We start from the raw sequence: 24,848 nt of genomic DNA on the forward strand, positions 1-24,848 counted from the left end.
AGAGTAAATATTTATTTTTTAAATAATTAATTAGTAAAAGTAAAGGAAGAAATTCCATTACTAAATGTGTAAAACCCACAAAGGGGAGAAAATGATTTTATTATTTTTAAATATAATTGAAAAATATTTTACATGTCAATATGAAATATTTTAATATAAATTTAAATTTAATTGAGACAAGAAGATTGACGAATGAAATACTCACAAATAATAAGAGGACTTTGGATTAAGAAACGCGTGAAGCGTGTTTCTTTGGGGTGTACGTTTTTGTTGTTTTGACACAGTCTATAGTCTTACTAGTCTTTCAGTCTTAGCTCACTCAAAAAAAAAAAAAAAAAAATCTCTGTTTCTTAGGTTCCTTCCTCTCCAAGCCCCACAAAAAAAAATTAAGTCATTTAAACTTCACTTCCACTTGCCACTTACTTTTATTTTATTTTTTTTCCAACGTGCTCCACTCCCTTTAATTTCCTTCTTTATTTTTCAATTCAATTACTTGGTTAACCATCTTACTCTTCTTTCCCACGCAACTTCCTTATTTCTCCTCCTTTATATATCCCACAAACTCTTCTCTTCTACTCTCATTCACATAATATTTTTTTTTAACACTCTCGATAACTCTGAACGAACAATTTGAATTAAATTGATATCGAAATGGCTCTTGAAGCTTTGAATTCTCCAACTGGTACTACTTCAAATCCGCAAACGTTTCAATTTGAGAGCAAAGGCCAGCAGCAGCTTCGGTACCTTGAGAATTGGACTAAAGGGAAGAGATCTAAGAGGTCACGGAGTATGGATCGTCAACCGACTGAAGAGGAATATTTGGCGCTTTGTTTGATTATGCTTGCAAGGAGCGATGGCTCTGTTAATCACGTACGGTCTCTACCACCGCCGGTGCCAGTGATGAAAATTCACGAGACGGCGGAGAAGATGTTGTATAGGTGTTCGGTTTGTGGTAAGGGATTCGGATCTTATCAAGCTTTAGGAGGACATAAAGCTAGTCACCGGAAACTCATCGCCGGCGGAGATGATCAGTCGACTACCTCTACTACTACGAACGCTAACGGAACTACAAGCTCCGGTAACGGTAACGGTAACGGTAGTGGAACTGGAAGGACTCACGAGTGTTCGATTTGTCACAAGTGTTTTCCGACTGGGCAAGCTTTGGGAGGACACAAACGGTGTCACTACGACGGTGGTAACAGTAACGGTAACGGAAATGCTAACGCTAACAGTAGCATTAGCGCTAGCGTCGGAGTTACGTCGTCGGAGGGCGTGGGTTCAACAATCAGCCACCGTGATTTTGACTTGAACATTCCGGCGTTGCCGGAATTCTGGCCTGGATTTGGTTCCGGCGAAGATGAGGTGGAGAGTCCACATCCGGCGAAGAAATCTCGGCTATCTCTACCTCCAAAATTTGAATTATTCCAACATTAATGTGACTTTAATTGCTAGGATTTACGAAATTTGTAGACAAATTATATGTAATTTTTTCTTTTCATTGTGGGTGGGATCAAAATTTTAAATTATATATGTATATAGGACCTAGCTAGCTATAGTGAAAATTCAATTGATTGATTAATTTTTCTTGGAATTACTTTGTTCACTTGCACTTTGGTTTCTTTAATAAAAACATATAAGTTTTAGCTAATCACACTTTAATAATAATTTTTTGTTTAATTCAAATTCATGTAATATAAAAAAAGTTTTCTGTTAAAAGGTTTTTAAGTATGAAATTCTAAATAATAGATAACTTGAATCATCTCCTGTACTACATTCTTTCGATGCGTATGCTTATTTTTAATTTTATTTTTACAACTTGGATTTGAATTTTTTTATTAACAATGAAAGACTATTGTGGAGTAAAGAAGTGATGGCGGTGAGAATATTTCAAACTTCCAATTGTGTAGAGTCTATAAGTTAGTTGTTCACGCGTTTCGGTTCCATGTGCTTTCTAGGACTAGTTTTTGTCACCCACTCAAAATGGATGCACAAACTACTAATGATTTTACTTTTCCAAATTGGAATATGGAATATTTTTTGACCAAAAATTATATGGTGACTTTCCAGAAAATGAGATTTAGTTTGTAACATTATAAAGTTTATCTTTTTATAAAAGAGTTAAAAAATAAAAAGTACAATAAAGTACGAAACTAGAATTAGTCATTTGATTGTTAAAATATTTTTTCTTGAATTATGTGGTCAATATAAACCATACCCACTAATTTTGTTTTATCCTCGATCATGGCGTTCATATCAATTTTTATTATTAGTTCTACGTAATAATTATTATCTCTTATCAATTACAAATATTAAATAACACTGTCTATCTAGACAAATATAAAATCTCATAATTCTCAACTTAGGAACAGCTAGACTTCATACTAATTAAGTTTGTGCACATCCAAAGTAAGTTGGAAGAAATAATTTCATTTAAAGCAAAAGTTGAATGATACGTTGATTGTAATGTTCGGATTAACTTTCACGCAATTTAACTAATTTCAAATGCTATTTATTCTCTTTTATCTATAACAGATATCAGATAACTCTATCTATCTAAAAAACTAATCTTAATTTTTTCGATCTCGTGATTCTCAAGCTAGGCAAAATTCTTAGAGTGCATGCCTAATAAAAGTAGGTAATGAAAAGGGGAAGGTAACACTTATGCACCAGTACTACTGCTAATTAAGTAACATTTTAATATGATTATTGATTAGCTTTTAAAATAGTACTGAATTAGCAACAAGAACAAGTGACAGGTGTTGAGAGGGAAAGAATGAAATAATAATAATTAATGTAATGAATAATATTGGGTCAAGGATAAGCACAAGCACGTTGTATGTGGTGGTGTATATATGATTAGGATTTAGGATGACAAATATGCTGCCGACCTTTGCTTTTAAACCAATACCTAATTAAACATTAATTACTTAGTTTAAAAATTGGTTAAAAAACTAGCTTGGATATGATCCCTACACAGTTTTTTTTTCTAGTTCTATATTCTTGATATTCGATATTCATTTTAGAATTTCAATTAATTTCTCAGGTAGGTTCAAAGATGTAAAAACTAGTTTTACTAAGATTTTATTTAAATAAAATCAAAAAATTTTAAATGAGGATATCTAGTAGGCTATGGCATTATTTCTTTAATTTTATATTAGTTAATCAATTTCTTTTTTATACGCATATTAAAAAATTATAAATAAAAAATAATTTTACTAATTAATTTCTTAAAACTCTTTAAGATATTTACAAAAGAGGTATAAATCCTATTATTTTATCTTGTTCGAATAGGGTTTGTATGTGATTTCTTCAATTAATAAATCCACAACTTGCTCAATGAATACACTAAACTCTTGATTGATTTTAAGACTAACTTTACAACTGCCACCAACTTTATTAAAAAACTCTCGTCATTCCTACAATTGGCACTTGGCACAAACATCTCAATGTTTTCAACGATTAAAATATCATATAAACAAATAAAATATAATATGTACCTTTTTAATTTATGTCCAAAATTCAAGAGACACATTTATGTTATATTAAGGTTCTTTTACCTTCGAATTTATTTTATAAGTAGTTTTCTACCCTTTTTCGATCTATCTAGTACTAGCTTGAAAAAAAATCAACCAGCGTTGGGCCCATAAGATAGTGTCATGTAAGCCGATTCAGGGGAGTAATAGGACTTTTGTATAGTATAAGTGTGTATCTAAAATTTCAAACATAAATTAAGAAGGTACTTGTACATTATCCTTAAATTATATATTTATATAAATATTAAAAATTTAAAATTCATAAACTTCAAATTATAGATTCGCTTTTACTAGAATAAACGATACTTCCTCTTAATGAGAAGCTAATACAATCAAATAACTGTTGTATAACTTAGATATTACGATACTTTAAAATCACAAATTCATATCTACTTAAATATACCAAAAGACGACATATAGTGAATAATCAAGCTGTAATTTCGTGGGAGTACATTTTAAAAACGTGGAATATTAGTACTTGCGTGATAAAGGGTAAATATACTATTTGCTTTTAGATTAAAACAAAGAACTCTATTTCCTTGTGCTAAAATAATATAAAAAATAGGTACATTTTTCACACGTTTAACATTGTCAACGTGATACATGAATTTTTGAGAAAATATCCCTCAAATCCACGTTACATCTTAATCGTGTTAAAATTATGCAGATAATTATTCCAACTCACATGGACATGCTTAATAGAGTATATAACAATAGGAAAAATCTCATTCGGGTAAATTCTGATCAAATTTTTCGGCTAAAAGTATTTTTTCACATATTGATATTCTGGCCAAATTTTCTGACCAATTTTTTTTTCATATTACAGTAGGAAAATCTCATTCTGGCCAAATTATTTTTCTCCATATATTAACATTTTTGGGTATTTTTCCAATTAATTAGATATATTAATACACACTTAAAGGTTCAAAGCTCCCAAAGTTTGATCAATAGCTGTGACAGTACTGACTTTAAGATGGTGTGAACAAGTTGTCCTACTTGCTTGGAGTTTTTAATTAATGTTGACATTGTTTGAGCTATAATTAACTATATTTAATGATAGTTCCATGTATTAAAATTGAACAAGTTACATGTATGATCAGTTCATGGTCAGCAGACTAAAATGTGAAAACTCCAGTGGAATTTAAGGGTAATTAATAAATATGTGTTGACCAAGAAATTAGAGGAGTTCAAATGTACAATTTTATCTATGTGAGTTACATTACCAATACTTTCTTATATTATATTGTTTTGATAAATATAATATTTGATTAGATTAAGTCATTCTCGATTGTTATATAATGTGACATATTATTAAATTGATGAATAAATTAGGATACGTAATAGAGCTATTAAGAAAAGATAATATACAAGATAAAATAAGATTATTATATTATAAACAAAGACAAAATAATAAAGTAACAACATAATCATACCAGATTAATAGATACATACAAATTGAATTTTTTATTATTATGTAATGATAAATTTAATGATACAATTTAAATTAACAATACAATATGTTATAATTGATTGAGGCGTTATTGAATTTGATTGAATTATGTAATTGACAACGAATATGTTAAATTGTAGTGCATAATGAATAAAGATATAACAATTTTATGGCCAATTAACTAAAATTAGTTTTTCCATTTAAGAGATTGTTAGTTAGGTAGGTACTAAGTCGGCATAGGCACAACCTTTAGTAAGAACAAAATGCCAACCGGATTAGTTGCCAATTGGTTGGCCATAATTTTAGTTATGATGGAACTTAAAGAGCTTGATATTGGTGCTCATCATGTGGTAGTTTTTTCATTTGTATAGATCTTCCTTCTTGTTGAATTTTTTTTATTTTCAACAAGATTCCAGTTATTTAATGTTTATGTTAGAATTTTGATTAATTTAATTTTGTATTATATAAATAATTCTTTTTTATTTTTAAGGATTATATTTGAAATCTCTTGATAAAATTTTATCTATTTTATCATATGTCGAAAATAGTGAAATTACTTTAAGAGTTTAAATAAAATGATCACTGTTTTGATTGCAATTTAATAGATATTATTAGATTGGGTTAGAGTACCACTTTTGTGGTCTGATTATATGGTTTTGAACAATCCTATTCTCATTAGCTAGCTTTGGAGGTTGGATAAGGCTTCGATATCATATCATTACATGGTATCAATGCCACGTTCATTCCATTTAGGCTCCCAATCTACGCTGCAATTGGGTCTAAACATGAAAAAGAGTGTGAGAGTGAGTTAGATTCTCACATTGGTTGGGACAATATCTTTAGTGATATGCTTATATGGAGTTGAGTAATCCTCTACCCATAATTTAGCTTTTAAGTTAAGTTAGACTCAAATATTATATCTTTACTTTCATAGATGTCATGCTATGCCTATAACATCTTTAAGTTTAGGAATGTAGATGAAATTCAAAGAAGAAAGTCATGAACTACCACATGGAATAATTTTATACAAAGCTAGTGAACCAAAAAAGCTATAACAGGCCCTACGTTTGACAGATTACCCATTGTTTTTATTTAAAATTATCACAAGAAGGGAAGAATCTAGTAGTGTCTAAAAGAGTGAAGATGTTGGAGGGGTTGGCCACTAAAGACTGGCAAAGGAACATAATTTGTTGGGTTCATTTGACAAAATTCTATTGCCATTTGGAGATAGTTAGGTCGGCACAGCCATCACTAAAATAGTGATACGCGCTTAGAGAATCTACCAGATGGCCGGCCGAGATGTGATGGTTCGGGTTCGAGTTTTGAATATAATTTTTTTTTTATAATTATGTAAAATAAATTTAAATTAATCGAGCTTCAATTTGCTTTATAAATTGCAATGATGAAACATTCAATTCAAAATCCAAAATTTATTTTAAACAAAACTCAAATTTAAATTATTAATTCCAAAGAATATTAAGCTTACTATTTGGCAAAATGACAATAAATATGACAAGCTCCTTTTAACATCTTTAAGCCTTTCTCAATAACCTTCAGCGATGTTTTTCTTTTAAAAAAAATAAAAATCTCTAATGCCTAGTTTCCTCTTATGATGAAATAAGACACATCGTTACTATTGCTTTATTTTTATTTTATTATAAAATTCCTTATATAGTGTGTGGTAATAATAGCTACAATTTCAACTATTAGACTGTTTCTCTCCTAAAATACTTGTCAACATATTAATAAAAGAAAAATTGAAAATTATAGTATACTTTGTATAGTTTTTAAATATATAAATTGTAATTTTAAAATATTAAACTAATTAAATTTAGTTTAACATCAAAACGTAGTTAAATTGAAAATAAAACATGATAACTAGTAGGGAAAATTACGAAAAATAGCAAATATTTAGCCTATATGCAGTATTATAGCTATTGTTTAAGATAATTGTAATTCATCCAATACAATTTTCCCATTCCTGCTATTCCCTGATTTGTATAATTCACGTAATTTATATAAATTTAAAATTTGTATAATCCAATTTCTGATTCTATAAATTCAGAATTTTGTATATGTTATCCTAGTTATTTGTATAGGATTTATGATAAATTCATAAAAATTATCATATTTGTAAATTGACAAACGAAATATACAAACAGAGTTCTGAAAAATTTGTGGTATAAATACCAAATTTGTATCCTATTTGTATATTCGCATGCAATATATACAAACGGGTAAAAATATACAAAAACATAGCCTTCAAAGTAAACACAACTATAAACTACGAAGTACAATTGTTGAAACTACAGTTATAGAACCTTATTATATCTTATTATGTTTGCTATTTCTAAAATTTTCTCTAACTAATATGAGGAGGAGGAAATAACAAATAATTTGAGAACACTGAATATAACTTAAATGATTAGATGATAAGTGATAACTAACCATGAGTGCAATTACTCCAAAGATGGTTCCAATTTTGAGATTATTAAGTTATTGGGCTTAGGGGGATCCAACCTTCCCAAGTTGTTGCTTCTACATCATTTGGTTATAATTGGGCTTAATATTTTGGACTAAGGCCTGTTCAAAATGTTAACTGTTGGTCCATCTATTAACACCAAACAGAGTCATGAGTTGATCTTTCAAAATAAGTACACAAGACTTGAGCCCAATGTAAACCCAACCCAACCCAGCAATCACTGAAGACATTGGACATTTACTTGCTCCATTTTTTCATTAAATGAGTTGATCTTTGATTTTTGGTCTTTAAATGAGAGATCTCTAATTTTTGTTCTAAGCAATTAGAGTTTGTTATCTTTTTTTTTCTCTTGATGTATATTGTAGCTACTACTAATACACTTTGTGTAATCCCAGGATTTGAGGAGGGTATCCTATATGTAAATCTTATTCCTATCTTAAAAGGTATGAAAGTTCACAACATTAAAAATAATCATGAATTAATTGTCGCTAAACATGTATTTTTAGCGGCAATTAGCAGTCTTTGTATATGTCTTTAAAGGCTTTTGACGACATTGGTTCTAATGACACTTAACTAATGCCGATAAAGACTTTAACACTCTTTATTAATTTCAATAATAATTGCCGCTAAAAGTTATTTTCGTTGTAGTTGTTGTTTCCAAAAGATAGGGAAAAAAATCACAACAGATCAAAGAAATAACAGAGAAGTGAAGAAATCTTGGCAAAACAAATAATTTAATAAGCGAAGTACAACAGACAGTTGATAGTAATAAAAATCGAAGACAAAATACCACGATTACTAAAAATAAGTAAGACAACATTCTACCACCAAATAGAGGCACTACTATTTGCACCATAAACTTCAAGAGGACCAAATATCTCTACTAAAAAAATGAAGTAAGCATTATGAGTTGTGATTGTCCTGTTCATAGTTGAAGTATGATAAAAGAGAACTATTACAAGTCTCCTCAATTAGAAAAAAAGGAATGGTGGAAGAAGGAAGTAGAATGAGCCTACCAACTTAGAAAACACATCCAAGTTGATGTATTGAGTGGAATAAAAAGTTGCACCAGTGGTAAAGTACAAACAAAAGGACTATAGGATGACTCAAATGTCATCTCATATTATAAAGTAAGAATTGAAATTTAAAAAAAGAAGAAGAAAGAAGCCATTAATTTATAATCCAAAAATCCAATTGTAGAGGTTATAAATTGTGATGTTAAGTTGCGGAGACACGCAGCCGTTCGAAAACAAAGTTTGGAACATGACACACAACAAAAATAATAATTTAGACACTTTCATTTTTCTTATCGAATATTAATTGATTTTAGTTTTGAATTAATCAAATTGATTCTTAAAAAATGAAACGTGATAATTACTCTGGGATAAAGAAAATACTAATAACTTACATGTACCTTAGCTATTACACTTGTACTACCATCTTCCTCCACTCGTTTGAGTTATTTTTTTTTAAATATTTATAATCAATATTTCTATTAATATAAAATATCTTATTAAAGAATTAAAAATAATTTAATTAATATAATAATCTTAAATAAATTATAAGGGAAGTATATGACACATAAATCAAACAATTATCCAATTTGTACTTCATTATTATTAGTAGTACGCAATAAATCTCGTGGTACTTTACATAACATGAAATTCTAAATCTGCTTTTTGCTACATCCTACACAAAAAGGAAGGAGGGCTCAGGGGTTTATTATATTTTTTCAGTCTCTCTTAAAAAAAAAAATTTAGTAATATTTTAACTTTAGTTTCACATTACATATTTAAGATCACGATATTAAAAAATATTTTAATACATATGATATAATTTAAATTTAGGATTTGACGATTAAATTTCATGTCAAGTCAAATTAATTCAATCTTTTTTATATGTAAAAAGTACTATTTATATTTAGATTTTTTTGAAATAACAGACATAATAGATATGATAAAGCTATATAGCTATAATTTCTAGAATTGTGCTATATAACTATAGTTTCATTTGCTATGAATCCTGCGATTTCACATTTATGATTTTTTTTATTTTAAAATCACCACCAACTGTATTCTACTAGGACAATAACCACACTTGCTTAACCATAGTTAGTTACTCTGTTTCTCTTTCACTTGTCTATATTATATCGTCTTCCTCATCATTTCTCTCTACCCATACACCCCCTAAAGCAGAAAAAACGTGAACTACAGAAGAAGAAGAAAAAAAATGAGCTGCAATGGCTGCAGAGTATTACGAAGAAGATGCAGTGATAATTGTACCTTAAGGACTTGTTTGGATGGAATTGATGATCCTCAAGCACAGGGTAACGCTACTCTTTTCGTCTCTAAGTTTTTTGGCCGTAGCGATCTCATGTCCTTAATCGCCGCTGTTCCCCAAAATCGAAGACCTGGTACTGTTACCAAACACGCCTTACAACTTAATTTGAGTTCTGGTTTCTGAGTAATTGAAAAAATTATTTCTATATACCTGGCTGATTTGATGAACTTTTCGTTACTGTAGCTTTGTTTAAATCGCTGTTGTTTGAAGCGTGTGGGAGGACGGTGAATCCAGTGACCGGTGCGGTAGGGCTTTTATCGACGGGGAACTGGCACGTGTGTCAAAAAGCGGTGCAAACGGTTCTCGCTGGTGGAAATCTACGGCCGGTTCTCGCCGGGATTTTAACTCCGCCTTACTTCGATAATTCCTTCCGATGCGGCGGCGCGTGGGATATGCCAAACCAGTTCTGTAACAAATCCGATTCTATGTTCATAGACGGATCGGAACAAATTGAGGGAATGGAGTGGATCAGTTCGGAGAAGAGATGGAATACGTCGTCGTGTTTTGGTTCGGAGACTGAGTTATCGGATGTATCGCTGGGTTTGGATAGTGGATATGGATATGCAGAGTGTGTGAAAGGGGAAGAACCGAAACTTCTGAATCTCTTCGTTTGAATTTTGTTGTTTAGCTATAAAATTTATGACGTTGCTATCGCAACTGAGTAAGAAAGTAGAAATAAATAACTAATATTGCTCTAGTAGTTTTCCAGTTGAGTTTGATATTTTGAGTTCAAACTCAGATGGAAAATCGGAAACTGTAATGATCTAAACATGAATTTTTGGAGTGTCAAACTGACCATCTTTTTTTGGCTGAATAAAACTATATATTATACTTATATGAATGAAATAAAGATGTTTTGTCCTTCATATTTCACAAGTAATGTTTGTTTCATCTTATAGGATTGTGCAAATTAATTACATTTTATACAATCAATTCCCTATAAATTCCAAGTTGGTACAAAGTATGTAGAAAATACTTAATGGAATAATCAATAAGAGTTAAAGCTGATCTGAATATCGTCGCCACAAAAAACATCGTTGATATTCGAAGTATTCAAGCAATAACAATACTGAAAAGAATTTTAAGTCTGTGTTCAAGCTGAAGTAACAATATTTTATGAAATTTTAAATGTGTGTTCAAGTTGACTCGAATACCATGATCATTGCAAACATCGTTCATATTCGAAGTAGTAATATCAACTTTATTACTTATTATCATGAAGTCTTCATGTGGAAGAAAAGAAGCTTTGCGCATTGATAGAAGTAAAGGAATAAAACGTTTCCTTTTGGGCATTTTGGGCATAAAATTGTGATCAAACTAATGAACGACATTTGATTATAAAAATTTTCTAGTGCTTACATTGTTTTGGAACTTCAATTAAATCATTTACTACCCTTTTAGTATCACAATTTGAAAGAATTGCTAGAGTTATTATAAGGTTTATTGTAAGTGCTTTGTTCGAGATTAAGTTTTACTGTTTGACATTTAATTAATTTTTTGTGTACTGTTGTTAAAGATGGAGGATTCAAATCTCATCACTAGCGTTTTCTCCCCCTCCTCTCCCTTCCCCCGATGTAATCAAATAAATTATTTAAAAGAAATAAAAACTTAAAATTTCCCAAGTTGAACAAAGAGTGAACTACAATTGAGAATAATTAGGCACATATCACAATCATCGATTTATTGAAAGATTAAGCATGAGTTGTCACCATAAAGAGGCAAACATAATATCTATGAGAACTATACAAATCTTATCACTCAAAACTCAACTTACATAAAAAAAGCTAAAGGGCTATACATTGAAGAAGGAAAGAATTCATAAGTGGAGAACATCAAATATCTATCAAATATTTAAAGCTCCATCGAAGGGACGAATCCTCTCATTATAACCAATAGTTAGTCAACATGCAAATTTATACATGCATAGGGTTTATTTATAGAAACAATCTCAAATCCAAGGGGAAAAAAGAAGAAAGTATTGTATTCTAATATACTTTTACTCATTTGTTTTAAGATTCTTTTCCAAAATTTTCATCCTCACAATATTTAGGAGGCACACTCCAGTGTGCATGTGGATGCGAATTTTAAAAGTAACACCCCCTTCATTTTAGGGTATGTGAATTTTTTTTTTTCGTTTCGAAAAGAATGACACGTTTCTACATTTAAAAATAATTAATTATATTTTTCATGTCATTCTTAATAAAAGTAATTAATATTGGAAAAATGACAGAAATCTCACATTTAAGTTCTCTTATTACCATTACCCCCTATTAGTTTTTACAAATTTCTCATTTCATGTATAAGATTAATGTACCAGTGCATCAGATTAATGTATCTCGGCATCAAATTAATGTATCTCGCGCATCATATTAGTATATCATGTATAAAAGGTACATCAAATTACTGTGTCATGTATAAAATATAATGTATTTTACTTAACGATTAAAGTATCTCGTGAATCAGAATAATGTATCAGCGCTTATATTATTGTATCAGTTTGAAGGATTTCTATAATTATAAACTTATAAGGACCAAATAATAATTTACCTTAAAAGTATGTGATTTTTGTCCTTTACCCATTAATATTTAAGACCATATTATTATTATTTTTTAAATCTTTCAGAAATTTCACAACCATCCAAATTTAAGATACATAAAACAAATAAAGGATAAAAACACTTTTTTTTTCAATCCTTTTCTTTTGCTCATTTGGGTATGGAACAATGTAACAAACAACCTATGTAATACTACTAAATAGTGTGAGGAATGTAATTGCTCTATTTTTAATCAAATATTTCAGATTGGAGTCGTAAATCATAAAAAATTCTTAGTAAGAAATATTTTCATAAAACGGAGTTCTATGCGTTGCGAATCCAAAATAATCGAACTCTACTTCATATGCTAAACATCAGATGGAAAATAAAAAAAATAAATTTATGTGTTACTCTAATAACCAACAAACAAATAATAATATATTTCGTATAATTTCATAAATTGGGTCCATAAAGATATAAGATATCACATATGTCAATTGTATGTCTGTATTTAAAAGGTAGAGAAACTATTTCTAATTTATCGAAAAAAAATAGATCGGAGGAGGGGGTGGGGTGGAGAATTCAAAAGAGATGGGGAACACATCATCAAGGGTCCCACATTTTAGTTTGCCACCTTCATCAGTGGAAAACCACATCACTTTTTTGTACTCGAAACAAAAGCAGATTCGCTTAGCGTTTGCCTCTCGCCGCATCCCACCCAATGTTTTTTTCTTTTTCTATTCTCCACAAAATACTTAACCATGGTTAACATATATGGTTAGCTCTAGAATATATATATTTTTTCCCCTCTCTTCACAAATCATCCCATTATATAAAATTATATATTCAAGAGACAAAATATAATTGATATCAACACAATTGGGGATCAATATGTAGGAGGGAAGGAATAATTTCTTTTTCAGTACATCAATTTTATCGGTGCTTAAAATAATTTTATCACTTTTTTAAAATTTTCGATATATGGGGGCCGAATGCCGATACACAATGATCAAATTGAATGATAGATCAAGATATTGGATCCGAAGAAGTTGAAGAAATGAATGAAATTTTTAATCGAAAAATTAATGTTGTGGTCCAGTGACTAGTAGGTAAAAAAGGATACATTGAAATCATTTCAATCTATTCCTATTAAATGATATTTTAATATTAAGTCTCAGAAAATGATTTTTAAAATGGATATCTAATGCTGAATAAGATTTTTTTTCTTGATATGTCAAAAGTAACGAGTAAGAATAAAAATTTATTTAGAAATAAGTGATAAGTAAAAATGAACGGAAGGATTAGTTTGGTAAAAGTGAATAGAGAAATACAAAATAAGAGTTCTTAAAAGCTATGATCCAACATCCAAAGAAAAACGACTCAAATAATAAATTAAGATCTCTAAGCAATCACTCAGTGAAAAAGAAAATGTATATGGCCTATTTTTCGAAGATGAGACAAGTTGTCCCATAAAAAGTGGACTCTACTTCTTAACTTGAATGCCTTTACTTTAATGACCACTTATTGATAATGCCATAAATTAAAGTAAACCATACACGTTTTAAGAGTTTACACTTGCAAAAAGATAGATCTAATCACTTTAATATTTCTAGCAAATTAAAGAGTCGAAAACAACTATATGGGTCATTTTGTGAGATCGTCAAACATAAATAGTCCTGAAATAAAAATTTAGTATTGTACTAAGATCAGTAATTGGCGGGATAAGTTATCCTTGCCAGATGGTGAATTAATAGAATCGAAATTAGTTATCCTGAGATAAAACAATAAAAATGACAAGTCGCTCACGCCTGTGCAAAGAATTTCCATTTATTACATGGACGTATATTTATATATATACACACGTGTAAAATATTTCTGATGCTATAAACCAAAGATATAAGCTGCTATGAAACATTACAAAAGCAGCAATTTCCTACTCATGATGCATACAAAATGCAATTGCAGCAGCATTCAACGAGTCTGAATCAAGTAACTCTAGCTACACAAATCATATTACCGTCACTTTGTTTGGTTAAGAAGAGCTCCCTTTTGATGTTAGCATTTTCCGTTAAGCAGTCAAAACAAGATCAGCTTTACACTTCTGTTGTTGAGCAACAAACCGCGTCTTTTATTTGTAATAAATGTGTCTTCAGGCTACATTCCTTCACCTGTTGTTTTACAAACTTTTGTCAGTTTACAATGATCTTTTGATATGAAGTATGATGTAGAAATGATGATTACTTGAATGGTTTAATTCAAAAGCTTTAGGTATAGAGGGAAATCAAGGGTTACCTGTAGAGCCGTCATTGATGACAAGATATCTCTACATTGATCAAGTAAAGCACGCTCGCTAGCCACTACATCTGCAAGCTCACATACCATAGAATCCACCTGCTCTACCTGTACGCGTATATAATTAACCATGTTAAAGAAATCCAAGTGGAAATGCACCGAGATACAAAAAGGAAATTTGGAATATTATCTGACAAGACGAGTTGAGTACTAGGCATAGTTTGATCAGAATCATTGAGAAATAAACAGAAAATAAGAAAAGTAGGTTCTAAGTTCAAGCACCAAGTATTTTTTTACAAATAAATTCAAGCACTAAGCTTTTTGTTTTACTGATCTCCCAAAGAAGGAACTAGTTTTGATCACAGATGTCAACAAGATGACACAAATATTACAACAGATACCTCACTGGTCAAAGTTATGGGACAAGTAGTCATCAACAAGTTAGTAATATCACAGCAAAGACTATCTGTTGAGACTGGGAGCCGCATTTTTGCAGATTGTAAAATGGATAAAAAGTTAGTTTTGGTGGTGTGGAGATAGGTTATTTGAAAGTATCATTCTAGTCACACTAAACAAATTTCAACAAAAAAAAAACAATATATGGTTGAAAACACATTGTGATCACTCCTAAACTCGACGACAGAGATGCTCTGTCTGAGAAAATACTGCTACAAAATGGTGGGAAAAGAGAGCAGATAGTTTTGAAGAAAGCTTAATGCAGGAATTAATCCCGGCTGATATCATCAACCATGAACAGAGAGCAACGATATCATGCACCAGGGAGTCGTGCAGAAGAATTCAAGCAAAAAGAGGACGGAAAGATGACACATAATTTTTTAGCAATAGGAGAGGTGCAGTTGTGGGGAAGTGGAACAAACTTGAAGAAATGGATTGCAACAAATAGAGCGAAGATACTCAATCAAATCGAGTTACAGGACTAGGAAGTTACTGCAGAAAAACTTGTAACCAGTCTAGGCCATACAACACTTGGGACAAAAAGGAAGACAATTAAGAAGTTGAATGGCATCCACCAAGGTGGGTAGTAGCAAACTGCCGCATCGATGCTAGAAAAGTACTAGGTCGGTGAGAGTGATCAACTAAAACCTAAGATAATACCAGTAGAAAGAAGTAGCGAGATGGCAAACAGAAACACTAGAGGCTCAACTACTGAGAAAGCACTTTGCAAGTGCCGATGATTTAAAAGGCCATGGCGAAAGACTAGATTTTTATCTAATTTGCCTAGGATAAGGGACATAAGTCCCATGAATTTTGAATTTAATATATTTTAAATTATAGAGAAAAAAAAACTCCAACAAATTGTAGAAATTTTAAAAAGATTGCATCATCTAGTAGAATAACTAATGTACATATATAGAAAACATACAAAAATTTGAGGGGGAATGCTAGTGTCTTTAGCAATATAGTTTCACAAACAATAAATCTTTCTTATCAAAATACTAATTTTATTTCTTTAAAGTTCCTTTAGATTCTTCTTTTCTCCGGAAAAACTTCTTTAGATTATTTGAGGAAAAAATAAATTATAACACCAATTTGGGGTCATACTAGGCAAAATAGTCCATTGTCATCCACCAAGCTAAAATTACAAGTGAAGCTTATCATTTCATTCCAAATTTAAGTACAATTTAATCAACTCAAGAAATAACAATGGTTTCTTCATTTTTTTTATCCATAGCACTTACTGATAAAAAATTACCTTCCTAATAAAGTTCCTAGCCGCTAGCTTGCACTTATACGACTCTTCTCATTGACACTCACTTTCAAAATGTTTAAAGAGAATAAGGTTTCTCAAAGGCCTGAAGAAAGTCTATTGTTGCCATCTGGAATTGCTTCATACTCAATTTTAGCTGCCTTTCTCCATAGTGAGTCAATATTTACCTTATTTTATCCATAGCACTTCCTCATAATATTACCTTCCCAAAAGATCTACAAGTCTATACTTAGACAGCGCATATTGACTCTCAGAATATTAAACTAGAAAAAAGAGTCTCTCAATGGCCAGAAGGGAAGTGTGTATTTCCATCTCCAGTAGCTTCATACTTGGTTTTATTGTCTTACTCCATAGCTAGTCATATATACAACCAAGGTCCTCTGACGAAGACCTCTTTTCTTCAGTTCGGCTTCTATTTCTTCCTCGTCATCACTTTCCCTTCTTCCTTATTATCATCATCAACCCCTTATCTTTCACCCAGAATTCATCCCTTCTGGCATTAAGGGTTAAGATTTTCAGATTTTAAACAGTTGGTTCTCAGTGTTAAACCATTTTTGAGGTGAACTTGTGGCGTACACCCGAGCATTTGGGTTCTCGGTGTAACCTCTCACACTATTGTCAGAATGTTGTCGATACCTCACCTTGGAACACTCCCAAAAAGCCTTTCGCAGCAGTGGTAACTGGTAAGGGCCCACTTTTTTATAAACAAGCTCTCGTTCTTCATCTAATGCATTTTTGCAATATATAGAATACGTGGTTATCGCGTGAAACAAAACAGTTTCACATGTTGAAATAGATTCTCAAGGTTTCCCTGTGGTGAGGGAATATTTACAGGATTATTTTGAACATGGTGGTGTTTGAGTTAGCTACCACATCCCTTGACAATTCCCCCCAAAACAGATATAGGATAACTTTATTCACCAAGAATTTGAGTAGATGGATAGAAGTCACTAGCTAACCAACATGCTAGGTCACACCCTTAGGTGCCAGGACTTTTAAGAACATTGCACAAACTTAGAAGTAGAGAAGGAATTAAAGGAAGCATCTCCTCTTTATAATTTTCACCAAGGGTGGAGCTACCCTTAATGAAGGGGGTTCGAACCCCCTTCGGCTAAAAACTATATTATTTATACATGGTTAAAATAAGTTATATGTATATACAGTAGATGTTGAACACCCATCGGCTTACTATTTCTATAAATTTTGAACCCCCTAATTAAAAATCCTTGCTCCACCTCTGATTTTCACTCCCTGGCTTCTAAAAGTATCTCCCAAAGAATACAGATAAACTTCAAGAGATAAAAAGGAAAAAGAAGGAACAGATATCCCAAGATAAAACTAAACTTTAAAAGTAATTTGACATTATTCTTGCAAGTGGGCCTATTATTACATGCACCTCAGTCCTGTCATCTTTTTCTTGTTCTAAATACTTGCTAAGCAGGTTAGAATACAGGAAATCATGTCGTTGACCAGTTTAGATATTTTTCAGGAAAAATTACCTAATACACAACTTATTTTACTATATTCTCTAAAATTTCCTACCATTAGAAAAAATTATAAAAATCCCTACTCTCTCCTATTCTGGGATACATTACTTTACGCTATATATCGACTAAAGACATCACATTACGCGATGTATCGGGACGTAATACATCACTTTACGCAATGTATCGGACCAATACATCACTATACGCGATGTATCGGGACGTAATACATCACTTTACGCAATTTATCGGACCAATACATCACTATACGCGATGTATCGGGACATCAAGTGATGTACCCTAAACCGATGCGATGTATATGTTGAGTGATGTATTTCGATGACGTTTTGGGATATAGCCGGATTCCACCAAATTGAAGAGATTCTCATAATTTGGAAAGAGTAGGGACAGGATGTAATTAGCTCTCAACACTCGGGAATTTGTGTAAAATTCCCTATTTCTTATGCATTAGACTTGCCATTTTCTCATCTCAGATAAAACACACCCTGGTCAAAATAGGTGGCTATGCAAATTGACCAAGCTCACGGCCTACTTCCTTCCCCTCCAACTACTCGAAAACAGATAGAAGTCTACTAACCATAACCAGAAAGAATAAAATACCTTGGGCAGCAAAGAATACATTGAGGATCCCATTGCCTGCATCACGTCAACGGCTGAAGAAATAGCATCTTTAACATTTTGAACTTCTGCCTGCAGATGATAGAACCAGAAAATATTATTCCTGAAGGGTAATACCAAATCGAAAAGAATGCAAGGGAAAAAGTACCCTAGCTCCTTCCACAACAGGGAGACGAATAGTGCTGGCTTCCAGAGCACATATGGTCCCTGACAATGAATTGCAATGGTCTCCATCAATCATACTCCAATTTTCCAAACATGGCCCCTGAAATGTCCAAAAAAAGAGTAAGGGGTGATAAGATAGACAAATCAAGTACACATTACAAATGTTAAAACAAGAAATCAGACGATGAATATTTACTTCTCATTTCACAGCATATAAAAAGATAACAACCATCTTAGGCAGTGCAGGCACTCCCCTCTGGTGCATGATGAAGGCAAATGTGAGATATAACGGGGAACAATATAATTGTAACTAGCAAGAGTTATTTCATTCAACAATATAATGTTATCTACAGAAATGACCAAATAGTATGCATTGGCTCATGCGTTAACTATCATAATTTCTGTGTCATAGCTCCCCCCCCTCAACCCTCAGGCCTTCAGTTTTCTTCCTACACATCATATATAGACTATTTACCTCGTGTACTCTTGTTTCTTGTTTGTTCTTTTTAAATACATACATGATTTGTTTATCAAGTATCTGTACTCGAGAAATGGTTTATCTCATTGATGCATGTGTATTTAAAAGCATATCATTTGATGTATAAGATGTGTATATAAACATATGCAAAATAATTTGGTTCGAGGCAGAAGAACTTAAAAGAGGGCTTACTTGTCCTTTGAGGATGGAATGCAGCTTCACATTTTTCCGCAGCAGCTGCAGCTGAATTCTTTTGGACTTCACAGAATGCCGCAATTTTAAAGTCGTCAACCAAGCATTGTACAGGGTCCTCTAGTAAACGGATAGTTTCACATTAATGGCACGAAATTTCAACAGCATTCTAGTCTATAGTTATACCACAGCTTTCAGTTTACACTATTAATTCATGGGCAGAAAAAACTTGCAGCCAGTTTATGCATCAATTTTAGTGAGTATAATTGTAAGAGGTGTAATAGGAAAATTAAGACAGCGGGTCGGTAAATATTTTCAATTTTACTTGATGATAAATTATTGGAACACCTTTTTTACAGTTTTTATTCTAATATTTGAAGTTTGGTTTTATCACATTTGAAGAATGGTAAGTATGTTTATTACATATTTTGGTAAGGATGTTACTATTTCATTTAGACATCGAACTATCGTCTGTTCAGCACCTGTCTATTTCATCGAGAACCCCTTAAGGGTGGGTTCACCAGCGCCCATTACGTAGATAAGTTCATCACACTAAATATGTCTTCTTCTTTCGACTATACATATCAACATCAAATGGAATATGAATGAGGTTTTAAGACTTACTGAAGTTAATGTGTATAAAATTTTGAGCAAAGAGCACTTGAGAACACGTGCCAAAGCTTTTTAAAATTTTGAGTTGGAAATATCTAATAGGAACACACTGTTATATGTTTAGATGTTCAATCGAGATATTATATGTTTAGATGCTCAATTGACATATTACATGTTTAGATGCTCAATAGAGATATGACATAGTTCAAGTGTCTAGATGAAATTTACTGGCAAGTGAAAACTTTTATATCTTAGATTTCTATTAATATACATAAAACAAACAGGTTTAATTGACAATAAAATCTCAAGTAAAGAAACAACACATATCATGTATTTATTCTTTGAAATGGATTGGAGTTTACACCAACTATATAACTACCGGTGGATTACTCATCATATCATACAAAGCCTGAATAGGAACTCATACTCAAGTAAAGAATATTAGATTATAAAGACAGATATGTCTATTATCCCATTCAAGCACGCAAATTGAACAGTATATTGAACTTGTCCAATTAACCATAAAAAGTTCAAGTAAAAAAGAACAACAAGCATAATATATTTATTATCCAGTTCAAACCGCAGGTTGAGGGATTCCTATATCTACTTGACGAGTGAAACAGATATGAGAACCTCCAAAAGTTTTAGTCTATTGCTATTTCTTAATGCAATTCATCTATGCCATGAAATAATTCATCATACCCTCCTCATATATATATATATATATATACACACACGCGCGCGCGCGCGCGCACACACACACTCTCTTAATAAGGAATATATATAATGCATTTCTATTATGGCAACTTTTCATTTATCTAATTACACTTTACTCTTAATAAGGTGGGATGATGGGTGTACCATATGACCCCAGCTAATTTAGGATTGAGCTATAGTTGATTGATTTATTTCATTTCCACTTTAACATTCACCACAAAAGTTCGCAAGGGATAGTAAAATCTGAGATGATGTTTCATTAGCAATGTCTATGTACTGTCTAACAAAAAGAACTTGTATATGAACTATGTCCTCACTAACACTTAAAGAGTTAGTAGCATTTTAAATTTTTTTACCTCTGCTGTTGTTGTCTGTGCCCTCAGAGCAGCTTCTGCTTGTGCATTGACAAATCGCCATTGCAGGTTCCGATTATATAGAAGCCTTAACTCATGTGCATCAACTATCCGGTTTTCCCCTACCTTCCCTCTTCTTGCATCAGCAGCAAAACTCAAAATTGAGGGCATGATACATGAATTATTAGATGTTGAACCCATGGAACCATTTTTTGTTCTTGTAGGACTTGGCATCCCTCTTAAAGGAGTATTAGCAGATGGTGTCAATGTCTTACTTGGTGATGCTGGTCTTAGACCCCCTCGAAGAGGAGACCCTAGACCTCTAGAAGCTGGGACAACCCGGGCTGATGTTCTGGGGCTATCAGTCAGAAACTTCTTGTTTCCCATTTGCTTAGAAGAAGCCACTGTTTTCAAATTGCCATTGTCCATAGAAGAACCAAGTTCTGGCCCTCGTCTGATTCTGTTGTTAGTCTCTTGCCAAAACCTAGCAGGCACAACTATACCACGGGGACCTCCTCGTCCATGAATAACACTCGGACCATCATGGACACCTGAAGTACTCCCTGAAGAGACACTTTCACTATCTGAAGCCAATGTATCAGCAGACATAGCTGATCCATAAGCTGACTTCATATCGACCTCATCATTATCACTTTGAGGTTTCAATTTAGCTTCAATTCTAGCTCTATGATATATATCAATCACCGACTTCATTGACGAACTAGTGACACTTCCGGATCCAAATTTAGGCTTGTCAATAGAACCACAATCCATGCTTCGTGTCAGAAAACTTGAATTTAGTGACTTTGACCTCCCTGGCCACCTATGCTGATCACTTGTCTTGACATTCTCAGTCCGATCTCTCGCTGGTGTGCTCAATTCCGCCGCAACTTTACTCCTCTCTGGTGTATAAAAATCCGCTGTAGCTTTCTTCCTCTCCGGCGTGACAAAATTCGCAGAAACCTTCCTCCTCTCCGGCGTGACAAAATCCGCAGTAACTTTCCTCCTCTCCGGCGTACCCCTCCTCACATTTCCAATATTGTTCGTCGCAGGAGGGGGCTTTGCCTTACTAACAGGTATAGAGAAAGACTGACCTTGAAAGGAAACGGATAAACTCCTACTGGAATTCAACAGCTGCTTCGCCGCAGCAGACTTCTCCGTAGACGCTGGCGTTACCGGTCGTCTCCGGTCCACCGACTGTGACCGTTTAACTGAACCGGAATTTTGAACCGGCGTCGCAGCAGGTCGAACCGTCCTAGTCCCCATCGGCGATGGAGTCCTCAGTGAGGCAATCGTATTAGACGATGAAGAGTAAGTAGTCGAAGTATTCGAAGACGACGTCGTTGAGACAGAAGATGAAGAAGAAGTCGAAAGATACCTTGAAGTAACCTCTCTAGATTTCGGTTTTCTAGAAGGTCCATTCTGAGCTTCTGAAGGCAACAATGGCGGTCTTTTCGGATTCTGGTAACTCAAACCATTAGATGTGACCTTCTGATTGGGCTTTGTTGTTGATACTGCAGCCACCATTGCCACTTCTCACAATTCTTCACATCTCTCCGAAAAATTCACCCTCTCAAAAACCCTAATTCACCAGAAATTCAGCTGAATTTATAGAGTAATAAAGTGCAAAATACGAAGAGATTACTACTACAATCTGAAATTAATAGTATGTGTATTAATAATGCCTGTATTAATGTAGAGATTTTTTACTTTGTAATTTTTAGAGAGAGAAACATACCGGAAATATGACCGTTACGAACGCCGGCGAGCAATATACGCGGAGGAGAAAGAAAGAGGAGAGAGAAAGTGGGACCTGAAGGAAATATTTGCGAGCATAACTGTCGTCCCCCACTGCGTTTTCGATGTGATTAAAAAAAAGCAATGCATTAAGAACTTGTACTGCCACCCTTTATAGTTGTACAGTAAGCACGTTGATGTGGTGGACTTGTATTTTAGCGAGAAAATTTCGAACCAATCATAAATTTATCTTGATATGATCTATAAATCATAATTCGAGTTTGTTGAAATTTGTTATTAATATTTTCATTAGAATAGATGATTAATATATCACTTTTTGAGATGTAATTTATTTTTAAACTTGGCTAATGTGGAATGCTTATGGAGTGAAATGTTGTATTTTTATTGAATCTTCGGAGAAATGTTGTATTTTTGTTGAATCTTCAGAGAAACGTCACGTTGATGACAGTTGATTTTGATACTTTAATGACAGATTAGGTAAATTACATGAATATTAAATAACTTATCTTACTAATTTATTATTATTTTAATAGTATTGCATTTTGTTTGTTTATTAGTATTTCTGATAGAATATCAAAGCGTGCTTATAAAAAAACAATTTAAAGTAGGTAAATGGAATTACGGGATCATTAGAAGCGAACATTTATGTTGATTAATTAATTAAATCATTGTAATTAATAATTAGTACTCGCGGCACAGATTATGTCTCTTATAATGGAATTTATCAAGTTAATTAATTCGGTGTGTAAGTTTTGGATCAATTGTTGGGTTGTATTATTACTTGTCTTATTTACATAGAAAATAAAGTTAAAAAATAAGGTATTTGAACGTTTATAAAAAAAAAAAGTATAATTGTCAAAATTTAAACCAGTTGTGATTCAACGGAAAAATGTGGAGTAATCTTGAGCCTCACCTAAAAAGTTTTTTCTTATATAATAAAGGTCTAAAAAGTATCAATTGTAGGTTTTAATCTTCATTTATTTTCAGAATAATGAGATAAACAGTAAAGTTTATTTGTACGATTAAGATATATTTATAATGGTCAAGATAGAGTCGAAAATATTATATTAATTTTTAATAGTTTGCATTCCTTCGATTTTTAATATATTTTCAATTACTGCTCTGAATCACGAATTATAAAAATTGATAAGCATGTGCTTGTTTTTTTTAAAAAAAAAAGTTAAAAAAGACCACTTTAATTTTTTTCAAAACAAGTAGTACCGACACGTGACAATTAAAGTTATTGTAAACTTTATAGTTACAAAATGGAAATTTTAGAACGTGTTTTAATTAATATACTTCTAATTATGTTTATAGCTACTTGTGAATAATTATTTTCTGTAAATAGTTAAATTTACCCACGGGATTTTTACAAGAAATTAATACAGTGATATAAATAATATAAGTACCATGCAAAAGGTACTATCATATAGGTAGTTACATGCATTAATACATGCCTTACCAAATTAGCATAATTCATCACAAGTTGTGATTCACATTGAATCAAACATGATTCACAACAATGACCTAAATCCAATTTAAATCATATACATTGAATCACGGGCTAGTTTGATTGGCGAACAAGTTATATCATTATTAAATAACGATTGAATTGCAGTTGATATAATTTAAACAACAGATATTTGATTAATGCGACTAAAAATAAGATAAACATTGTTGCATTGTAGCCGTTAGCTTCTTGATAGATTCGATCGAGTATTCATATTCTGGGTAAAAGAATTTAAACTGTTGCATTATAATGTAAAATGTGATAAAATTGTATAACGTAAAATATACGTTTTGTTTTACACTAGATAAGCTAAAAGTAAGTTTTAATTTCAATTTATTAACCTTATTTGTTTAGAATTTTGGTCATTTTGGTATTGTATCCTGAGATATTAGTAATTTTAAGCTTGTAAGGATTTTTTATTGCCGATTATAGTTATATTTGTATTAATATCATATTGACTGATTATAAGAAAATTGATGTACGTATTATTTTATACAGAGATCAGTTACGTAGGATTTTTTATATATATATATATATATATTTTAATTATTCCATTTTTTATTCTATAGCTCCTCATTAA

At 32.0% G+C, this 24,848-nt stretch overlaps 3 protein-coding genes and 1 long non-coding RNA gene across 5 annotated transcripts; 2 read left to right on the top strand and 2 right to left on the bottom strand.

Annotated features, from left to right (window-relative positions):
* Positions 1 to 580: 580 nt before the first annotated feature.
* On the top strand, positions 581 to 1,648 carry CZFP1 (C2H2-type zinc finger protein). Its single transcript, NM_001247789.2, has one exon. The coding sequence runs from the start codon at positions 652 to 654 to the stop codon at positions 1,432 to 1,434; it is 783 nt and encodes a 260-aa protein (NP_001234718.1). The 5' UTR covers positions 581 to 651; the 3' UTR covers positions 1,435 to 1,648.
* A 7,411-nt stretch (positions 1,649 to 9,059) lies between these two features.
* LOC138347869 (uncharacterized) lies at positions 9,060 to 10,095 on the bottom strand. The gene is made up of 2 exons (XR_011220428.1): positions 9,956 to 10,095; positions 9,060 to 9,881 (listed from the first exon to the last, which is right to left on the bottom strand). It is a non-coding gene; the product is annotated as an uncharacterized lncRNA (long non-coding RNA).
* Positions 9,603 to 10,681, top strand: LOC101261022 (LOB domain-containing protein 38-like). Its single transcript, XM_004238049.5, has 2 exons — positions 9,603 to 9,878; positions 9,989 to 10,681. Exons 1-2 carry the CDS (start codon positions 9,695 to 9,697, stop codon positions 10,417 to 10,419), a joined length of 615 nt encoding a protein of 204 aa, XP_004238097.2. The 5' UTR covers positions 9,603 to 9,694; the 3' UTR covers positions 10,420 to 10,681.
* A 3,469-nt stretch (positions 10,682 to 14,150) lies between these two features.
* Positions 14,151 to 23,081, bottom strand: LOC101261324 (QWRF motif-containing protein 2). 2 transcript variants are annotated; one of them, XM_004238050.5, is made up of 7 exons: positions 22,739 to 23,081; positions 21,004 to 22,582; positions 19,319 to 19,438; positions 18,632 to 18,748; positions 18,466 to 18,555; positions 14,632 to 14,739; positions 14,151 to 14,507 (listed from the first exon to the last, which is right to left on the bottom strand). In XM_004238050.5, exons 2-7 carry the CDS (start codon positions 22,525 to 22,527, stop codon positions 14,433 to 14,435), a joined length of 2,034 nt encoding a protein of 677 aa, XP_004238098.1. In that variant the 5' UTR covers positions 22,528 to 22,582; positions 22,739 to 23,081; the 3' UTR covers positions 14,151 to 14,432. The 2 variants fall into 2 exon arrangements, with proteins under 2 accessions (XP_004238098.1, XP_025886629.1); XM_026030844.2 differs by having other exon boundaries at positions 21,004 to 22,602; positions 22,739 to 22,862.
* Between the last annotated feature and the right edge of the window lie 1,767 nt (positions 23,082 to 24,848).

The sequence above is a fragment of the Solanum lycopersicum genome, chromosome 4 (assembly GCF_036512215.1).
Source record: "Solanum lycopersicum chromosome 4, SLM_r2.1".
Taxonomy (NCBI): domain Eukaryota; kingdom Viridiplantae; phylum Streptophyta; class Magnoliopsida; order Solanales; family Solanaceae; genus Solanum; species Solanum lycopersicum.